This window comes from Strix uralensis, chromosome 16 (assembly GCF_047716275.1).
Source record: "Strix uralensis isolate ZFMK-TIS-50842 chromosome 16, bStrUra1, whole genome shotgun sequence".
Taxonomy (NCBI): domain Eukaryota; kingdom Metazoa; phylum Chordata; class Aves; order Strigiformes; family Strigidae; genus Strix; species Strix uralensis.
Window position 1 is genome coordinate 7,429,756 of NC_133987.1, and position 18,159 is coordinate 7,447,914.

The 18,159-nt window shown below is 43.7% G+C and overlaps 1 protein-coding gene across 5 annotated transcripts in view; it reads left to right on the forward strand.

Annotated features, from left to right (window-relative positions):
* RNF216 (ring finger protein 216) overlaps positions 1 to 18,159 on the forward strand; it is an 81,287-nt gene that overhangs the window by 13,872 nt on the left and 49,256 nt on the right. For 2 of the 5 annotated variants that reach the window (XM_074885829.1, XM_074885830.1), the window contains exons 2-13: positions 1,606 to 1,734; positions 2,895 to 3,028; positions 4,115 to 4,969; positions 6,721 to 6,797; positions 10,505 to 10,607; positions 11,519 to 11,683; positions 12,678 to 12,792; positions 13,074 to 13,213; positions 14,156 to 14,206; positions 15,199 to 15,336; positions 16,339 to 16,487; positions 16,943 to 17,021. In XM_074885829.1, coding sequence (XP_074741930.1) covers positions 1,668 to 1,734; positions 2,895 to 3,028; positions 4,115 to 4,969; positions 6,721 to 6,797; positions 10,505 to 10,607; positions 11,519 to 11,683; positions 12,678 to 12,792; positions 13,074 to 13,213; positions 14,156 to 14,206; positions 15,199 to 15,336; positions 16,339 to 16,487; positions 16,943 to 17,021 — 2,073 coding nt within the window. In that variant the 5' untranslated portion in view covers positions 1,606 to 1,667. Of the gene's footprint in view, positions 1 to 1,605; positions 1,735 to 2,491; positions 2,635 to 2,894; positions 3,029 to 4,114; positions 4,970 to 6,720; positions 6,798 to 10,504; positions 10,608 to 11,518; positions 11,684 to 12,677; positions 12,793 to 13,073; positions 13,214 to 14,155; positions 14,207 to 15,198; positions 15,337 to 16,338; positions 16,488 to 16,942; positions 17,022 to 18,159 lie in introns of those variants that run through there. The other 3 variants (XM_074885831.1, XM_074885828.1, XM_074885832.1) reach the window with 3 other exon arrangements.

Sequence of the window (18,159 nt, forward strand, 5' to 3'; positions counted from 1 at the left end):
GTGGCTTGGGTTTTGGCTTTAAGTGCTAAATTATACACTTTTTTATTTCTATTATTCTGTATTACAATATTTTGGAGATGGTAATGAGTAGTTCCTTGGAGGGGGTATAGATATAAGTGCATAGTATGCATCTGAACTGATTTCTTCATTTTGCTGTCCTGGCTGCAAACCCTGTTCCCTGCAGAGGAGGTTAAGTAGAATTATTGAGGAGGAATATATACTGCTTTGTGTGCTAGCAAACAGGATTTTACAGCAGACCCACCATCTTCTTCCAACTTACGGATCAGTAAATATTTAATAATACTGATTCCTCTGTGCTCTAATAATGAGATGAATACTTCTCAATAAAAAGACCTCCTTTCTCATCTCAATGATCAAATTGTGCTTGGAGTTCCCGTATGTATTCAGCTGCTCTGTAATAGCAGGAATTGAGAGCTATAAGCTGACAGAGCATAAAATGGAAACCTACTGTTCAGGTTGCAGTGATTCCTCTGACCCCCTAATCCTGTTCGGGAGCCTCCAGCCGGCTCATTGTGCCTCTCTGAGAACAGGTGGGGGTAGCAAGTTTTAGTCCCAAAAGCTCGATCCTGTGAAGGAACCTGATCCCTGTCACGTCTCTTTTCAGTTTGAGAGCAGGTGGCATATCCTGGAATTTGTACCAAGCCCTCACTGAGGAGGGAATGTGGTGTAAATCAGGGAAGTCTCTTCTTTAAAATAGATCGTGGCAAGAAAGCGTGCTCTGTAGATGTGACTTGTTCCCGTGCTGGTTCACAGTGCAGGCACAAAACATTCACTTATGTAACGCCGTGCCAGGGGTGCAGCATCCTTCTGACGTGCCAACAACATGGGCGTTGTGGAAATGAGCTCAATGCCTCTCTGGTCCATCTGAAGTTGTGCCTCAGCTTGACGGGACCCAGGGAATTCAAGGTGTGATGCTGGTGCCTCCATTTCAGCTGTGCAGCTCGCTTTATGGTTCAGCTCCTCAACTAGGCTGTCAGGTCTGATGCCCATAATATTGACTGTTCCTCTTGGTGCTCGCCTTTCTGCAGCGCAGTGTGGTGTGACTTCACGGTGTTAAGTGCGATAGGGGATGGTTGTAATGACATCAGCTGGTCCATTTGAGATGCAGGTTTACATGGTGATGCCCTGTGGCCGCTCAGGCAAGTGGCTTTTGCTCCTCTCACCAGTAGATGGTGGCAGAAACACCTCTACGGGAGTTGATGCATCAGGTTTTTGACTTCTTGGAAGCGGGAGAAGATCCACATACGGGGAGGGTTTGAGTCCTGGGTGGACAGAATTGCATCTCCCTCTGCCCTGCCCCTTTCTGTGATTGCATAGCTATAAGCGTCTTCGTGTCTTCTCCAGAAAGGCTTCTCGGGCCTGATTGTACTCTTCAGTTGGCTTAATTGTCGGAACAGAAGAAAACAGAAATGTGTCTACTTCTAGGCACTGAGAAGGTGGTACAGAAAAATATCCTCATGAACCAACTGTACTGGGAGAATCAGGAGAACCCCCAAAATGATCTAGCAGCTTAGTCTTGGGAAAGCCCCATCAAGGTGCTGCTGAGTTTGCCTTACTCTCTCCTGGTTTTATTTTGTGTTCTAGTTCCTCGTGCGAGCCTGACTGCCATGCCTGGACGTTGACACTTTCGGGGACTGCTGTTTAAAATGGCAGAGAGAGGTGGAAAGGAAGAAGTAATTAACTTGAACAGCTTCCGCAGTCACAGAGGGAAAGGTGAGTACTGGTTCATGCATATTTTCAAAACTCTCTTTGTAAAACTCCGCTTACAAGGAGCGGGATTTGTAGATACTGAACTTGCAAGAGCGCTGTTAACAGGAACCTGCTAGTGGTCTGTTCTGCCGTGTCACACACTGCTCTGTTACACTTACTTCACAGCCACCTACAGAAAATTTTCTCATTTTATGCAGACCTGCAAAATATTTGGCTCTTGTCTTTCTCATGTTGTACTGCCTTAAGGCAGATTGCTCACTTCTTGGGAACACCATGTAGAGGTATTTCAGCAGATCTGAGGGACTTGCGGTGTTCCACCCTTCTGAGCACCTCACAGGAGAGATGCTGGCTCTGCAGTCATATCCTCGCAGGGCTGTATGCATTGACACCTGTTCCTCCAAGAGTGGAATTCAAAATGATGCTTTCTGTGCGTGCCTGAAAAGTGGTAAATGAATACTCAGGAGTACTTATGCTAAAGCATAAGCCAAAACGTTGTGTCAAATCACAGAAAAAGCATGGTTGTACACTGTCTCTGCAGTACAGAAATGCTGTTTCTGGCTTGAGTGTCTCTCCTGCGTTCCAGCAGCTGTGTTCAGTAGCATCAATATTCCGCTGTTGAGAAGCCTTGAGGGACAAGGTTGTCATCTAATAGCAGGATATCTTCTGCACCCGCAGCCCGGGGCCCTGTCTCAGTCTTGCGTAAGAGGCCGAATTGCACGGAGAACTTTATCTCTCCTCTAGAATGCACTGCACATCAGTGAAAGAAAATGTATTGTCCCTGAGATACTGAAAATTCAGGACTTCCCTGGAAGAATTAGGAAGTACTCCCTATGTGGCTCGTTCAGAATAATTTTTGCAGCAGCTTCACTCGTGCCGAAGTTTGGGATAGAAGAATCTCTGCGTGTAAGTGTCAGAGTGACTGTTTCCTGCATGTGCCGTTGTGGTGAGCTGTAGTCTGTGCAGGTGTTTTGCTCAGAGGGCCCAGGGATGTAGGAGTGGCTGTTAACAGTAACTTGCAGAGGAACCAGTGACCTTTGAGCGCTTCTTCCCTGTTGCTGCAATACAAATGTGGAGACTGCTTTTTCCAATGTTTCGGTGCTTCTGCCCTGTAATTTCAGTTATTTACCTTTAGCAAATAGCTAACTTTACTTACTTTACTACAGACTGGATAAACCGCAGGGATGAAGGTCTTATCACAATATCAGATTCCTCGGATGAAGAATTACCTTTGTTGCAGGAAATGCCAGCAGAACAGCAGTGTGAGGAGGATGACGATGATGTAGTCATCTTGGCAGAGGTAATTTTTCATTCTCGTACTGCCTTGCTTTATTCATGGCCTTTATAGCCAATTTGTGCAAATATCTGATGCATTCCTTTGAGAGTCCTATCCGGTTACAGTAATTTACTTAAGATGTCTGAAATGAATGTTGAAATGACGGCATTTTGTTGGCTTTAAGTGTTTAATCATATCTTGGGCACAGGAGGGGAGAACTAGACTGTTAAACTGCATTGTATTTAAAGTTCTACTTAACTTTATGGAAGCTACAGCCTTCATTATCTGCCAAAATCCAGAGAGAGGGAGCACTTTGTAAGAAGACTTGATGTTCCTTAGAAGGCAGTTTTTCAAAATATGCCTTGTTTGACCTTGTATACTTTGTATTCTTCTATGCTATCTGGACTCTTGTTGGGCTGTTTCAGGCACTTACATTTTTGTGATTCTACAAAACCAGCCCACCTGATAAATCTCTTTCTACTGGCACAGGCAGTCACACAGAGGAGGGCCAAAGGTTTTAACCTACCCCGATTATTTTAAGTGTATAATTTCATATCTAAGCTATATTAAGAATATATTCCACTTTTCTGTTAAATTAACTGGAGACATTGAGAAAACGGGTTGCAAAGCTGACCTTTCTGGTTTAGTTGAAAACAGTAGCAGAGAATATTCAGACTCTGTTGGCATACAGCAGTCTGTCTGCCAGAGGCAAGAACAAGGCTAGAGATTAATGCTTTGAGCTTTGGTTCCTGCCTGTTTAAATAAATTGGTGAGAATGCAAATATGCCATCAGTTAGTTCCCCCTTCCCAGACTATTTTACTGGGAGGTAAGTGGGGACTGAGGTGAGCTTAGGAAATTATTCCAGTCGGAAAGTTCTGTGCATCCCCAGTTCTGCCACATGTTCTTAGCACCTGGGGACAGACTGAGGATGGAGTTCAGTGAAACAAAGATATGTGGGTTGCAGTTTTATGCCATATTAAGCACCTTGCTAAACAGACTTGTCATCTGTTTCCCATCAGAAATTTGATTAGATGCAAAAGACCATCTGGAGCAAGGATTCTGACATGCAGACAAGAACTCCTACTTACTCTTGTCTGTCTTCTTTTTAGACCCCAAAGCATCAGCAGCTTCTGCGTCCCAATGTCATCAGACCTGCTGCTCTGTGGCAGGGTGCAAACACTGTGGGAGAAGGAGGATCTAAAAGTGCTGTTGAGCCCTTGAGGAGCATATATCAGCAAGATGAGATCTCAACTCTGCTGTGCCAGGGAGACCAGTATAATCACATGGTGGAGAGCAGTGCTGGACCAAGCAAGGATGAGAATATGAACTTTGCCTTGCAGCAGCCTGGACCCTCTGAGCTTAATGGCCCCAGGTTTGAACCTATGAGTAACCAGGAGCCTGGCCCAAGTTTGCTTCCAACAAAAAAGACAAGTCCACCACCTGTTAACAGAGAAATCCTTAGTCAGGAGAATGCAGATCTTCCACCACAACAGGAAGAAAAGGTAGAAGCCCGGGGACGGCAAGGAGAGGATTTGGAGCCAGAACAAAACCTTGGAGGAGCACCTGCTGCAGCTACCACAGACCGGGAGATCCGTGAGGACAACCAGCTGGATCACCTCCACTTCCAGCCATTGGAAGGCGAGCCCCATGCTGTGGTAAATGGTTGTGCTCCTCAGCAAGGGCAGCCTGAAGCAGAGCCAGGATCTTTGAGGGCATATGGAGAGGAGGCTCCTGGGCCAGCCTTCCCCCGTCCTGAACCACAGCAGGATGGGATCCCAGGGCCCGCTTCGCCCCAGCCGGCACATCCACCAGAAGAAACGGGTCAGCAGGCAGCGATTGACAATGAACAGCCAGGCCCAGCATTCCCCACACAGGGATCTCATGAATTTGGCTCTAGTAATGTGCCAGAACAGGATGCTGCTGGGCAGGCCCTAGACCTCACTGCGCTGCTCATCAGAGAGACAGTAAGTATTCCCAGGGCTTGTTTGCCTTCCGTGTGCATGTTATTTTCAGACAGGTTTTTCAAGGTATGTAGTGTTTCACATGCTCATTGACTTCAGCTGCAAATCCTCTTCATTTTGGCTGAGACTCAGCTGTGCACCATGTGAGGAGCATGCAGTGAACTGTCTTGGAAAACTTTGGTTTGAAAGACTAACCCCAACAATGTGGCAGAAGTGATGAGAGGATGCAAATCTCAAGGGCACTGTTTGCTTTGGGGTGGGCTCTTGGCCAGAGAGATTTAGCAGAACTGATTGCAGGGTCTCAAGGGCACGGTGAGATGAAATAATAGGGATCTGTTCCTTAAAGGCTCGCACCCTCTCAGTTCTGCTAGTTTGTTTTTGTCTGGCTGATTCCTAACCCAACTCTGTAGAGCTGGTTTAGGAACGGATATAGAGCTAAACTAGTGAAACTGAGACTAAACACTGGCAGAGGGATAGAGGGTGGGGTAGAGAAAGCTTAGAGACACACAGCTGAGAGCCACGACTGCTTTCAGCTGACTCTCCTAATATAGTTTGGTCTGTGGCCGTGTTAAGGCCACCGTGGTGGTCAGGGGTAATGGTTGCCCTTGCAGTGTGGATTTCCAAGCAGTAGCACTGAGGAGTTACTGGATAAGCAGCATGAAGGCTCACGTATGTTAACTTCACACGCTCCTTTCTGACTCTGCATGTGAAATATAGCATGAGCGGCGCTAGCTACAAGAACTGAACAGCCAAGGAGGGTATTCCTTAACCTTTGGTGTATTCAGCAGTTTGTGCAACATGGTGTGTATTTGAAAAACAAAACAAACATGTCGATATTTCACATGTCTGATGTTTTCCTCTCCAGTGCACATTCCTCCCCTGATTGCTAGGGAGGAAGAGTATCTCTTGATGCCTTATGGAATGCTTTCTTGCAAACAAGCGTATTTTACTGCCTCTATCTTACACCCCCACTCCCATCCTTTTCAAGTCTTCCTTCCACATCCCGTGTCTGATTCTATTTGGGAAAACTGGGGTTGAGGAAAATATGCTTTAAGTAGCAGTCCAACAAAATTCAATTCTTTCCAAGTAAGACCTTGTTGGTCAGTGACTTGCCTGGAGATGGGTAAGTAGATACTCTTGCATTGTCCAGTCTTGCAAAGCAAAATATCATATGGTGCAATCGATTGCAATACCTGTACAGAAACCCAACAAGAGAGAGCAGCAAAGAGTGCTCTTTGCTACGTGGCTAATGCTGGGAGAGCTTTCACAGAAATGCCAGTAAAGGTTTGTTGTCTGTTCAGACCTCGTTGCTAGTGTGTCTGGGTGTTTTGGGTGGGTATACGTGTTGTTGGTTTTTTTTCCTTTTGCTTTGGAATGTTGTATTTCAGCACACAATCTGGAACTCCTTAATCTTCTGTCTGAAGGTAAATATTAGCTTTTCTTGAGTTGTAGATCATACCTACGTGCCTCTCCTCTTTCCAGCCCGAATCACTCGTTAGGCCAGCTGCTCGTGGCCATTCACATCACTATACATACTCTTCTTGTGAGAGAGAGCTGTTAGCAATCATCCTGTGGAACAAAGGAAAGCCAGTGGCTTGCAGTATCCAGGCTGGATGAATATAAATGGTCTCTTGAAATCCTTGTCTCAGGAGCGTGCTAAATAATTACCCATAAATCTGTCTGTGGTGCTGTTGCTAGGTTGTGCTACACAGCTCCTCTAATACCTACGTAACCTTTAGCTTTTCCTACTGTAGGAAGCAAGATTCCCAGATGTGAAGAAGGAATATATTGAAGAGCTAATCAGCATCAAGGACTGCTATGACTTAAATGTGTAAGTATAGAGCTAAGAGCCAGGGTGCATCATACAGCAGTCTGGCTGCAGTCACATTTCCGTTTCCCTACCTGCTAATGATGCTGTTCTAGAGCATATCCAAGTTGGGAGACAGCTCTGCATTGATAGTGCCAAAGAGTAGAGAAATTTTTTTTCCCTTCCAATAGAGCTTTTCTTAAATCGTCTCTAATTCTGACATTGTGCTGTAGCTTCTCTGCTTTTAAGATCATTTGCTTCTTTAAAGATATTACATATAATTTCCTCTTAACTATTACTAGCGTTCTTAAAAAGGGTGTCAGGATTAAGGTGTTGAGATAACTTCTATAACACGTGGTACAAAGGTGAATTGGTGAGTTTTGAGTTGGAGAAAATAGTTTCCTACTTCCTCATTTCACTGGCTTTGGATTTTTCCAGGTAAAACTGACACTGTTTTGGACTCCCTTATTTAGTGTCATGATGTTGGCTTTTATCCCATTTAGTTCATCAAGTAGCAGTGGTACTGTTTGAGTTCTCTCACATCACTTTTTGCAGCTAGAATAGAGCAAACACATTTCAGGACTGGTAGGATTGACTCTAGATATCTGTTGAGGGGCTGATTTTGGTCAAACTGAGCAGAAACGTGAGCCAGGAAGGGAAATAAAGGGAGTGGAAAATCAGCACAAGGACTGTTGCTTTCCCAATTGTGTTAGCAGCTCAAGAATACTTTAGCATTCACTGTGCTTGATAACTCTGGGAGTCATGTTAGAATCAAAAGTTTAAAAAAAAGTCATTAACCTTATCGATAAGTTGCATCATCTCCTTACCTTTTTGGGTAAAGCTTGCACAGCTGCAGAGCGAAGGATTGCGTGTGTTGGCACCAGCAACGCAGAGGGGAGAATGGTTTGAAGTAAATCACTCGTGACTTGTGTCTGATGCTAGGTGGCCCCTCTTTCTTTCTCTCTCTCTCTCTGCAGCTGTCACTGCTGTCTCAAAGATCTTGAAACTAGTTATTATGTGATACAAGAATGAATAATAGGTGTTGGTTGCCAGAGTATTCACTCTATCTTGTATGAATCCAATGCCCTTTCTGGTTAACTAGGGCACTAATTAAGCAGTATTTAAGTGCGTGAGGATTAGAATTAGTTATTGGACCATAAGTAAGTTAACTGGCAAGGAACTAACGATGATCCCATCCATTGGGCATAGATTTCCTCTTCTACTGTCTTTGCCTGTGTTGTGAAGTCGTGTCTCCAAAGTAGGGCTTCTTGGTCAGAAAGTCATCAGACTGAAACTTCTTCCTTGTCTTTTGAAAGTGCTTTCCCTATAGCAGTGGCGTAGTCAGCATGAGAGAAGCTTTCAGGTGCCTGCACCACGTACTTGGTGCACCTTGGTGTGGATGGTTGTGTTGGGAGTGTAGAAGACTGCTAGGGCCATTCCTTGGAGCGATCGGCCGTTTAAGTTAAGCATCTGGCTGCAGGACCCTCTCACAGATTGTGTGAAAAACCTCGTCATTGTGTCCTGCAGGGATTTAGCGAAGCCTGAGAGAATTAAATCCCACTATTGGCTTCTATCAGTCTTAATGTGTTCCTTCCCTTTTTGCTCCGAAATCTCTTCTCTCCTATTGTGTGCCACAGACCCAGAGAGATGAAAAGGTGCTTACAGGCTTCCCTGTAGGCCATCTACAGTGTCTGCTCAGCGGTGCGTTACCCACTTACTGGATGATAAAGATTTCTTCTCCATATTTTTATTCCTTTAACCAAACTATCTTTTGAGTTGTCACTGCATCTTTTGTATGAGAACAAATGGGTCAAAGCAGTGGTCAGCCTCGCTGGCAGGGTCTCTTTGATCTCCATGGTATGTCAAGCTGAATCAGGCTTGAAATATAATAAATAAGGGTGGCTGGGTTTGGGCAGGGATGAGGCTTTTAACTGGCTCTGTGTCCTGCGGTGCAGATATTAATGAACAGTGCTGCAAGTGTGCGTGCATTGCGCGCTGGGACCCACTTAACTAATTGTCAGACATTGAAGGTTAACATCTCTGAAAATCCTGGGCATTGAAATGGCAACATGCAGAATAGTTCAGATGTATTCTGACTGTGCCCCAGCTGAAACCCCTGCATTTGAGCTGCAGTGATTTGAGCTCCTTGAAGTTGCTGTTCTGTTGGATTAAAACAGTTATCTTCTACAAAAGGGATGGCAGGGGGGAGGGCTGGAAGCTATTAAATGCCCAGCACCAAGATATTTTGTTGTTTTCCCAAATGATGGTCTTAAAACTTTCAACTGATGTGAAAGATAAGATGTGGGAGCTCCTCTTAGCAGGGTATCATCTATTCAGCTTTTGTGTGCAGAAGCATTCACACTCAGTCAAAAGCTTCTGGCTCAATATGTCAATACCTGATTAAACAAAAAGAAATGCCTCTGCTTTGAATGTGAAAGCAGGGCTAAAGTAATCATGCCTTGATAGTGGGTTAATGCTTCAAGCCAGTTCAGATTTCTTAATTAGGGACTGATTTCTGACATCAGGAATGTAAATTAGCTGCAATTATGTCTTTGCTGCAACCTAGCACCTTCTCATTCAAAAAGTTTTACAGATGTTAATTGCTTGTCCTAGCTCCTTTCAGGAGGATATTATTCTACAGCTGGGGAAACTGAGGAACAGCTTATGTTACAGCTGGTTAGCGATGGTTGAGAATAAGCTGTGAAAGTCTGATTCAGACAGATAGCCTACAGCAAGCTTCTCTTTGAAAAGGACTTCTGAAGTATTTGTGGATCTCCAGCAATGGGGTATTCTGAAACTTCTTGCTAGAGTCTTTTCTAAGCTGAAATACTCAGTTAAACTAAATTCACCTGACAGTTACGATTGTTTGTGATAGGACCTCAGGTATGCTGCATATACGGGCTAGTATGCATTTTTTCCAGCGATTTTTAGTGATTAGTTTCTAAATGCTGTTCTGACTAGACCAGTTTCTAGTCGAAGTTGGACAATGCTGGTGTGATTTCAAGCTTTATTATAATGAAACCTGTATTTAGAATACATACTGTATGTAAACATGATCTAAACATGCTTCTGTCTCTGCTCTAATGTGGAAGTAGTTAGAGACTGGAGGCTTTAATTCAAATTCAAATCTGTAATCTATTGTTGAGGAAGACATCAACCTTTCACAGGTTTTGTACGGGTCCGCATGCTTTTATTTCCATGGATGCGTTTGTATTAATAACAGTAGATGACAGCTAGATTTCAATTAAAGATGCTAATGTTGTGACTTATTTCTTGTATGGTCTTCATAATGTTAATGCCAGAGCAGCAGAAAGCTAGTACACCCTGACTCTTAGTCGTGCAGGATTTGACATGTGCTCAAAGGAGGTACCACTTTATGTGGTTTGACCCATGGATGTGATGAGTGGGGAAGTAAGCGTGTTCACCTCTGGCGTGGAGAGATGTAGGCTGGTTAGTAGCTCACCCATACAAGCTTCTTGTAAGTAAACGTACTTATTGAAAGACAGATCTGTTTGCTTTTCCTTCTGCAATCATACAGCCAATCATTCTTTACTTAATTCTCAGTCATTTACTTTCAGTTTGCTCTAGTAAAAAGACCTCCCTTGGTTCTTACTGGGCAGGCTGTGACTTGCCTGCCCAGCCTCGTAATTATAGGATAGTGAAAACTGAACAAGTGAGGAATAATGAACCTGAGCTCCCAAACGCTGAAGTAACTATACTTATCTTTTCAGACTTTGTAACTTTCTTCTGGAAAATCCAGATTACCCAAAGAAAGAAGGCAGAGTGGTTTTAAATCCCAACAGCAGCCTGCTTGCCAGCCAAGATGAGACAAAGGCAAGTGAGAGTATCCTCATCTATAGCATGCCTCTCTTCCAGTCTGTTCAACCTGAGTGGACCTTGGGATGTCTGGTCCTATTAATGTGTATTTGTAGAGTGCTTGGTTGAGCCATGCATTCATAAGAGGCCTTTGGGCACATTTAAAATGGCATTAAATAGCAATAGTTAGTTGCTTGCAAGATGACTTCCAAAATTTTCCTGTTTTGCTGTTGCATAGCTGCACCCTGTCTGCTCTTTTGCCTTGAGTAAGACCCTCTGCCCTGCCTGCCTGTCAGCTGCCCTGTCTGAAGTGTTCATTTTGATAACTGATACGAGAATTCCATGGTCATTCTGTCACATGACGTAGATTTGGCCCTCAGGTCTCTCTTGTGTGGCCTTTCGGCATTGCCTTTCAGCCTCCTAACTGCAAAGTCCCTACAGCTGCTTGATTTTATTTATTCTTTTAAAGTCCGTTTGGCAAAAAAATTCTCTCTGAGGTGTTTTGAGTTGAAATAGCTGTGTGTGGCCAGAGAGAGATGTCGAACACCTCTTTTCACTCTTGGAAGCATCTCTCAACCTCCAGCCCATAAAGTTGTTCACCCTCTACAGTAACTTAAATGTGTCCTCTCCTCGCTGTCTTGTGCAGCCACGCACAATGGCTTTAAACAACATGGCGTGGGTCCTGCTAGGAGCAGAGCTGCAGCGTGGGGCAGCTCGGGGCAGGTTACCCGCACAAGCACATAGACCAGTAGACTTCACACCCGTGCTGTGCTCGAAGCTGGTGGTTAGATAGGTGCTCAGAACTGGCTGCCACGTAACCTGAATTTTGGGTGGTCTTGCAGAAGGTTCTGATCACTGAAAGAGTGGATTGGGGTGTTCTCGTGTGTATTTATAGCAGCATTTTTACATCTTTTGTGTTTTCTCCTTAGGTGCCTAAAGTGGACTACTTTGACTTTTCCAAACTTGCCCCACTTGATCAGCGGTGCTTTATTCAGGCAGCTGACCTCCTTATGGCAGACTTCAAAATGCTGAGCAGCCAAGACATTAAGTGGGCACTACATGAACTCAAGGGACACTATGCAATCACACGAAAGGTTCTCCAGTTCAAGTCTGTTTTCTTTCCTAGGGTTATCTCCTGTGTCTGTGGAGAGCAGTGCGATGTCGTTTGCCTTACTATACCATCTGCTAGAGTGTGGTTATGGGCTTTTTTAAAAAAAAAGATCTTCCTTTCCTTTTAAGAAGTATTAATCTGTTTAGTAGAGACTTGCAAAATTTATTGGCCAGACAGAATGCTGCAGGAAGTTTTTACTTTTCTGTGATAGGAGACCTGGGGAAACACTAGCTAGTTGATGGTAGGTAGGTGATGCATTAAACTGAGAAGCATTCCTGTATGTTGCTGCTGAAGTGCAGTATAATTGCCAATAAAGCCTAGACGCTTAGCTAAATCTTAAAACATTTAACTGCTGCTCTTAGTTAACTGCATGTAATTGAAAAGAAGCCCGAGTCTCACTGTCCTGTTTCTTCTTATTATGACTTGTGGAATGAGTCCTATATTCCTCATGAAAGAGTATCAACAAACTGAATGTAAATGTGATTTCAAGCTTTTGACTTGGATCTACTCCTCTGATACGTTCCTCTTGCTTGAGCTGCTTTCTCTACTGTTCTAGGACTTCACTAAAACAAAAACTCATCTCTTCACTTGCTTGAGTGAGCACTGAGCATTTGAGCTTCAGGGTTGGTTGTTTTTTTTTTTTTTTTTAAAAATAAAAAACCGAACTCAACAGCAACAAAAAAATGCCAAACCAGCTCTGTTGTATCAGAGTGGACACCGGCTGTATTTGAGTTAATAGCTGAAGTGTTGTGAAGTATCGTTCAACTATTTTGTTTTTATGGAATGATTGCTTTATGAGCACATAAAACAACAAGGTGAGCAAAGGCAGGAGGTATACTTGCCTCTGTATGGGGTGTTTGGCTTTCCAGTTTTGGATCAGTCTTATGCACATGTTTGTACTGGGCTTTGATTTGAAGTATGTGCTTCTGCTTTCTTCCAGGAACAGACAGGATTTAAGTCTGTATGTTGTTTTCTAGGCCTTTTCAGATGCTATCAAAAAATGGCAGGAGCTGTCTCCTGAAACCAGTGGAAAACGAAAAAGGAGGAAAGAAATGAATCAGTATTCATATATAGACTTCAAATTTGAGCAAGGTAAGTACCAGGCTGCATGTATTGTCCTCTCAGCATCGTTATAATAAGCAGAACTGGCTTGCAGCAGAAAGTACTGTTCTTAAAAAGGGATGTGGTCCCAAAACAGCTATGTTTCTGTCACTGGCACCTATTTTGGAGATATTCTTCATTAGTATCGCTGCTTGGTACAGTGCTCTTTGAGATGCTGAAGTTATGCAGCTGGTAGTGTGTGGAGGAAGAAAGATTTAAGCTTTGTTCTGGCTGCTCCATTCCATTTCATTGTGCCTTTAACTCTGCTTTAGGGGATGTGAAAATTGAGAAGCGCATGTTCTTCCTGGAGAATAAGAGACGGCACTGGAGGTCCTATGACAAGCTCTCCCTTCTCCCACCGGTGCTACTGGAGCAGGAATTCTATGAGCAGAAAGTTAAAGAGATGGCAGAGGTGAGTGGGAGGAGCTACTTTGATCTTGTAGTGCAGATTGCTTCAACTACTGTAGAGGTTTTGGCCCTAAGCATGGAAATCTGCCTTTTAGAGAAATTCAACCGCTGAACAAAATATTGAATAACTGACTACCTTTGCCCCTTTAGTCCCTGTTAACATGTGTGACTTCCTGAGTAACTAACTTTTGAAGGAAAAAAGCCAAGCACAGAGAGAGTTTCATATTTACTTAAATAAAGCTGTTACTTCTGCCAACACTGTTCTGGACCATTTTTGCTACAAAGTATTAAAAGCTCTACTAATTAATTCTTTCCTCTAATTGTTAGCAGGCTTCTCTGCTCTTTTAGGGCTTGTAATTGCAGCCCAGTGTTGGTGGTGAATAATGACCAGGCCCAAGGCAGTCTGTCCACTCGCTGCCTTCCACAAGCTGGCAGTCCTGTGTCTCCAGAATGTCTTGTCCTGTGCTGAGGACCATGTGTTTCGAAGCAGAACCCTGCAACACCCGCTGGTGTGCTGCCTTCCCCTCCTAGTCTGAGGAAAGACTGAATTCACAGCTCTGCACCTACAGTCCTTTCTAAAGTAGCTTCCTAAAGATCCTTGTCTCTTAGGCAGATGGATAGTGTCTCCTTTAAACACAAAGCTAACGTTCCTTGGGGCTTTCTCTGGAGGGGCCCATTGGGTGAGATCATCTCTGCCCATGGAAACCTGAACCAGCAGCCCTCCATAATACAGAATTCGGTTCTTTGTTCTTGCTGCCTTTGCTTCTCCCATCTGTTGTAGCTGAATCATAAATAGCTTAATGGATTGGAAGGATGGGCTTAGTGATGTTGTAAGAAGACAGTGAGCCTTTTATGGTGGTTTTAAGTCCTGAGATAATGTAAAAGAGTGTAGAGGCTGGAAAATTGCTTTATTCTGTAAATACAGATGCACATGTCTCTCTTGCAGCATGCAGACTTTCTCCTTGCTCTGCAGATGAATGAGGAGCAGTATCAGAAGGTCAGTATCTATGTGGTCCGTTGAGTTCAGCTTGTGCATAGACACTGTTTTGCACTTACCACTTCACAGATTCTTTTGGCTTCTGAAATGGAGCTATTCTGAAGCTGCATTTGCACTGTGCTGCTTTTGCTCAGCTGGCAAAACCTGCACAGTGTGTGTTGGCTTTTAGAAAAGGTAGGCAGGAGCGGAGTCCAGCAAGACAGTATTGATTCATGTAGTAATGATCTGTAGTAATTCAGTCAGCTGCTGCTTGTATCTTCACTGGCTGGAACAAACACTGCAATAGAATAGTGCCAGGTTTGCTCTTGCTACCACCATTATGGCTGTTGAAAACAGATTTGCTGTCGTTGGAGCTCTGCCAGTGGAAAGGCCTTCCTCATTTGCAGAATTCTTTAAAAACCTGAAAATCAGGTCTTTCCCTTTAAACAGAGAAAAGTTCAGCAGCTGTGGATTACCTTTTCCTTCTCAATGCCCCTTTCTCTTCAAACTTTGGAGAAGATGTTGGACCTCTGAAGAAGTGGGCATACTTTTTAACAGTGGCAAGCTTCTCCACCCCTGCGGTTTAGAGGCCAAAGCAAGGTCTCTCCAGGCAGATGGGTAAATGTTCCTTTAGAGGGTAACAGATCTGCAGACTGTTTTTTCCCATATGAGTGGTGTGTACTCTCTGCTGCTTCCCTGCAATTGCATCTTCCCCAGACCAAGATACCTCTCTGCCTGTGAGCTAAGAATTATTAAACACCATATGTTCTGTAGCTTTTTGGAACCTGTCAAGCAGGACATGTAGATATTAAATTACTTAAAACTGAGTTTCTGGTTGTGCTTAGTCACTTTGGACCACCAAATAGGATATGTAATGGAATGGTGTATATCTGTTGCTCTTTTTTTAGAATTAACGCTGGCATTGTTTACGGCTTGCAGTTGTATGTGTCTGTATGTTGCTATAGCTATTGATGTTTTGGTGATGATGCTAATACCCCTGTTTATGGCTGCAGGATGGTCAGATGATAGAGTGCCGCTGTTGTTATGGGGAGTTTGCATTTGAAGAGCTAACTCAGTGTGCAGATGGTCACTTGTTTTGCAAGGAGTGCCTAATTAAATATGCTCAGGAGGCAGTCTTTGGCTCTGGGAAGGTAAGAATTTCCCAACTGGATGAGGGGAAACTGGGTAAATTGCTACTGGGAGATCGCATTGCTGTTTGTGTTGTGTTGTTGCTTAAATCAGATGTAACTGTGCTTCCCAGGAAATATTTTAATGGAATCGTGTCCTGAAATCCAAATCCAAGAAGTCAGTCTCGCCATCAAGTGAGGCCAACAACTTCACAATGGGATCTTTGCTGAACAGGATTTCAGTTTTGCTGAACTCTATCTTTTGTGCTTTGTGCTTAGCAACTTGGATTATTAGGAAAACTTTCTATGCCATAATAACAAAAATAACTTACACTCGTCTGTTTTTTTATTTTCTACTTAATAAACCAGTGGTATCTGCAGAGAGAACACACTCTTATCTCTGACTTGGCCAGTCTCCTCCTAGCTAAGAGGGTCCTTCATAATATCACTGTGATCCCAACTTAATTTGGGGTTCCTCTGTGACACTACTAACCTTCTTAGTCTCCAATTTAGCTAGCAATTATCCTGGTACTTAGCTGAGCTATGAAGTCATTAACCTGCTCTGAGGTGTGCATGCTCCTTTGCCTCAAGAAATGATGATCAAACTGTGGGGTGCTTTTGTACTCTGGGGTCTATTTTTCATGTGAATGTATAAACTGGCAGCTGTATTTTATGTGACCGTGTTGACAAGAATGCAATGTTCTGTCTGTGAACAGAGTGCTGGTTCTCAGCAGAGACCGTACAGTAATAATGGGCCGCTATGTGGTCACAGTGGACTTGGAGTGAGTGAACTGTGATCCCGACTGTCAACAGCATCTTCATGCCCAGTGTTTGTTTGAGGCCTGATTTGTTTAATTAGTCTTGTTCTTTCCGTAGCAAACCCATTCTCTGTCAGTCATCTGCTGACTTAAGCCCTTGTCTCTCTAAGCAAGGCTCTGCCTTAGTTTATTTGGAAAGGTTGTGGGTACTGAGTTTTGCTTTTTGCGAGTATCATACTAAACCTGAGCTCTCTCCTTCCAACCCTAGTCAGAGCTCAGCTGCATGGAAGGCAGTTGCACATGTTCATTCCCCACCAGCGAGCTGGAGAAAGTGCTTCCAGAGAACATCCTCTGTAAATACTACGAGCGAAAAGCTGAGGAGGAGGTGGCTGCTGCCTGTGCAGATGAGCTTGTCAGGTAAGTGTCCAGCAGAGGATGCAAACTGCACTTACTGTTGTAGAAAATTGTTCCCTGAAACCCTAAATGCATGCTGACTGTGAGATAGGTAGCTTTCAAAGAGCTGTATTATGAATTCAGTCTTCTGCCTTCCCAGGTCTGTTTTTATTCAGGTCTGTCTTTGACTAGGAGCAGATTAAAATTCAATAGACTTGTCTCCCCCAAGACTTGCTTGCCAGCTCTGTGCTGATCCTCTAAATTACATGGTCAAAAGCAGTGCTGAGCATATAATATTTTGACTGCAAACAAGGAAGTGATCGAAGAAATATGAGTAAAAAGGCAGCAGTCAGCACATCCTGTCGGCAGGCGTTTGGTTGGCAGCCTTATTAACTACCACATAGCTCTTTGACTAAATCCGCTTTCAGCGAAGATTTCTTTGGCACTTTGCATTAATGACATCTTATTTTGGGCTGCAGGTGTCCATTCTGTAACTTCCCAGCTCTACTGGACAATGATGTGAAGCGGTTCAGCTGCCCTAATCCCCGCTGCAGAAAGGTAATTGGGGGATATTTTACCATTTGGTCTCTTCTGGAGTGTTGGGCAGGACTGCTGGGAGGACAACTCACACTTCCTAGTAGCAGGTGAATGAATATCTAATGTGACTGCATGGGGCAGCAGTCAAAGTATTTGCTGGATCCTACTGATGTTCTATAAAAGCGTGTGGCTGGTCAGATGAATTTCAGGGCACTGTTGATAAAGACAGCACTATTCCTTTCTTTCCTGGTAAGATGTTGGCTAAAAAAGCTTATGGATGCCATAGGTTGCTGTCTTGTACATACAGAAATGTTTTAAGTGAACGGGGAGCTGGGTGTTTAAAAGGCATAAAACCAAACTGTAATCCTTTAGCTAATGAAACTTCCGGAGAATGAGCTGAAGCAAATTTGTGCTATCCTTAAGAGAATCAGCATCTGCATTTTTCTCTTATGCTGTTGCCTGAATAGAGATTCAGTTGGAAGCGACCAAAAAAAACTTGTTGGAAGAGCTCACTGAAATGTGAGCCATTCAAAGGGCAGAAGATCTTTGTGCTTCTCTCAAAGTTTGCTAATAGCCATAACGGGAGAATCGTCAGGCCCAATGGGGGGGAAAACTTGTTGCTTCTGCACCATCTGTTCTGGGGAAAAATAGAAGCATAGAAATGTGTTTTCCAGTCTTCTGAATGTATGCAGAACCTTGCTTGTATCTGGTGCCAGTGAGCCGAGGCCAGTACAGTATCAGTGTTGAGTGCTGAAGCTACGAGGCATCTTGCGTAACTTTAGCCACAACAACAAAATCTCGTGCAATATTCAGGGAACTGCCTGTCCCCTAGTAGAGATTTCTGCTAATCACTGAAATTCCTCTTGAGTGCATTAACTTTATGGTTGTAGCTGCTGTAGCTTTGAGTTGTCGTATTGACATGATACCACCGTTTGCCTGTTTTGAGAAAGTAATAGGAAGTCAAATTCTGTTGTCTGGAAAAATGGAAATTGCCAGCAGTGAGCTTCGCATTCTGTAATGAAAATTGAACTTACTGGCAGGGGAAAGCTGCTTATGAAAGATGCACAATTCCATTTTAGTTCTCTAATCTCCAGATATGTTTTGCTAACATTAACCTCTAGCATTTGGGGAAAACAAATGTGATTCTGATGGATCATGC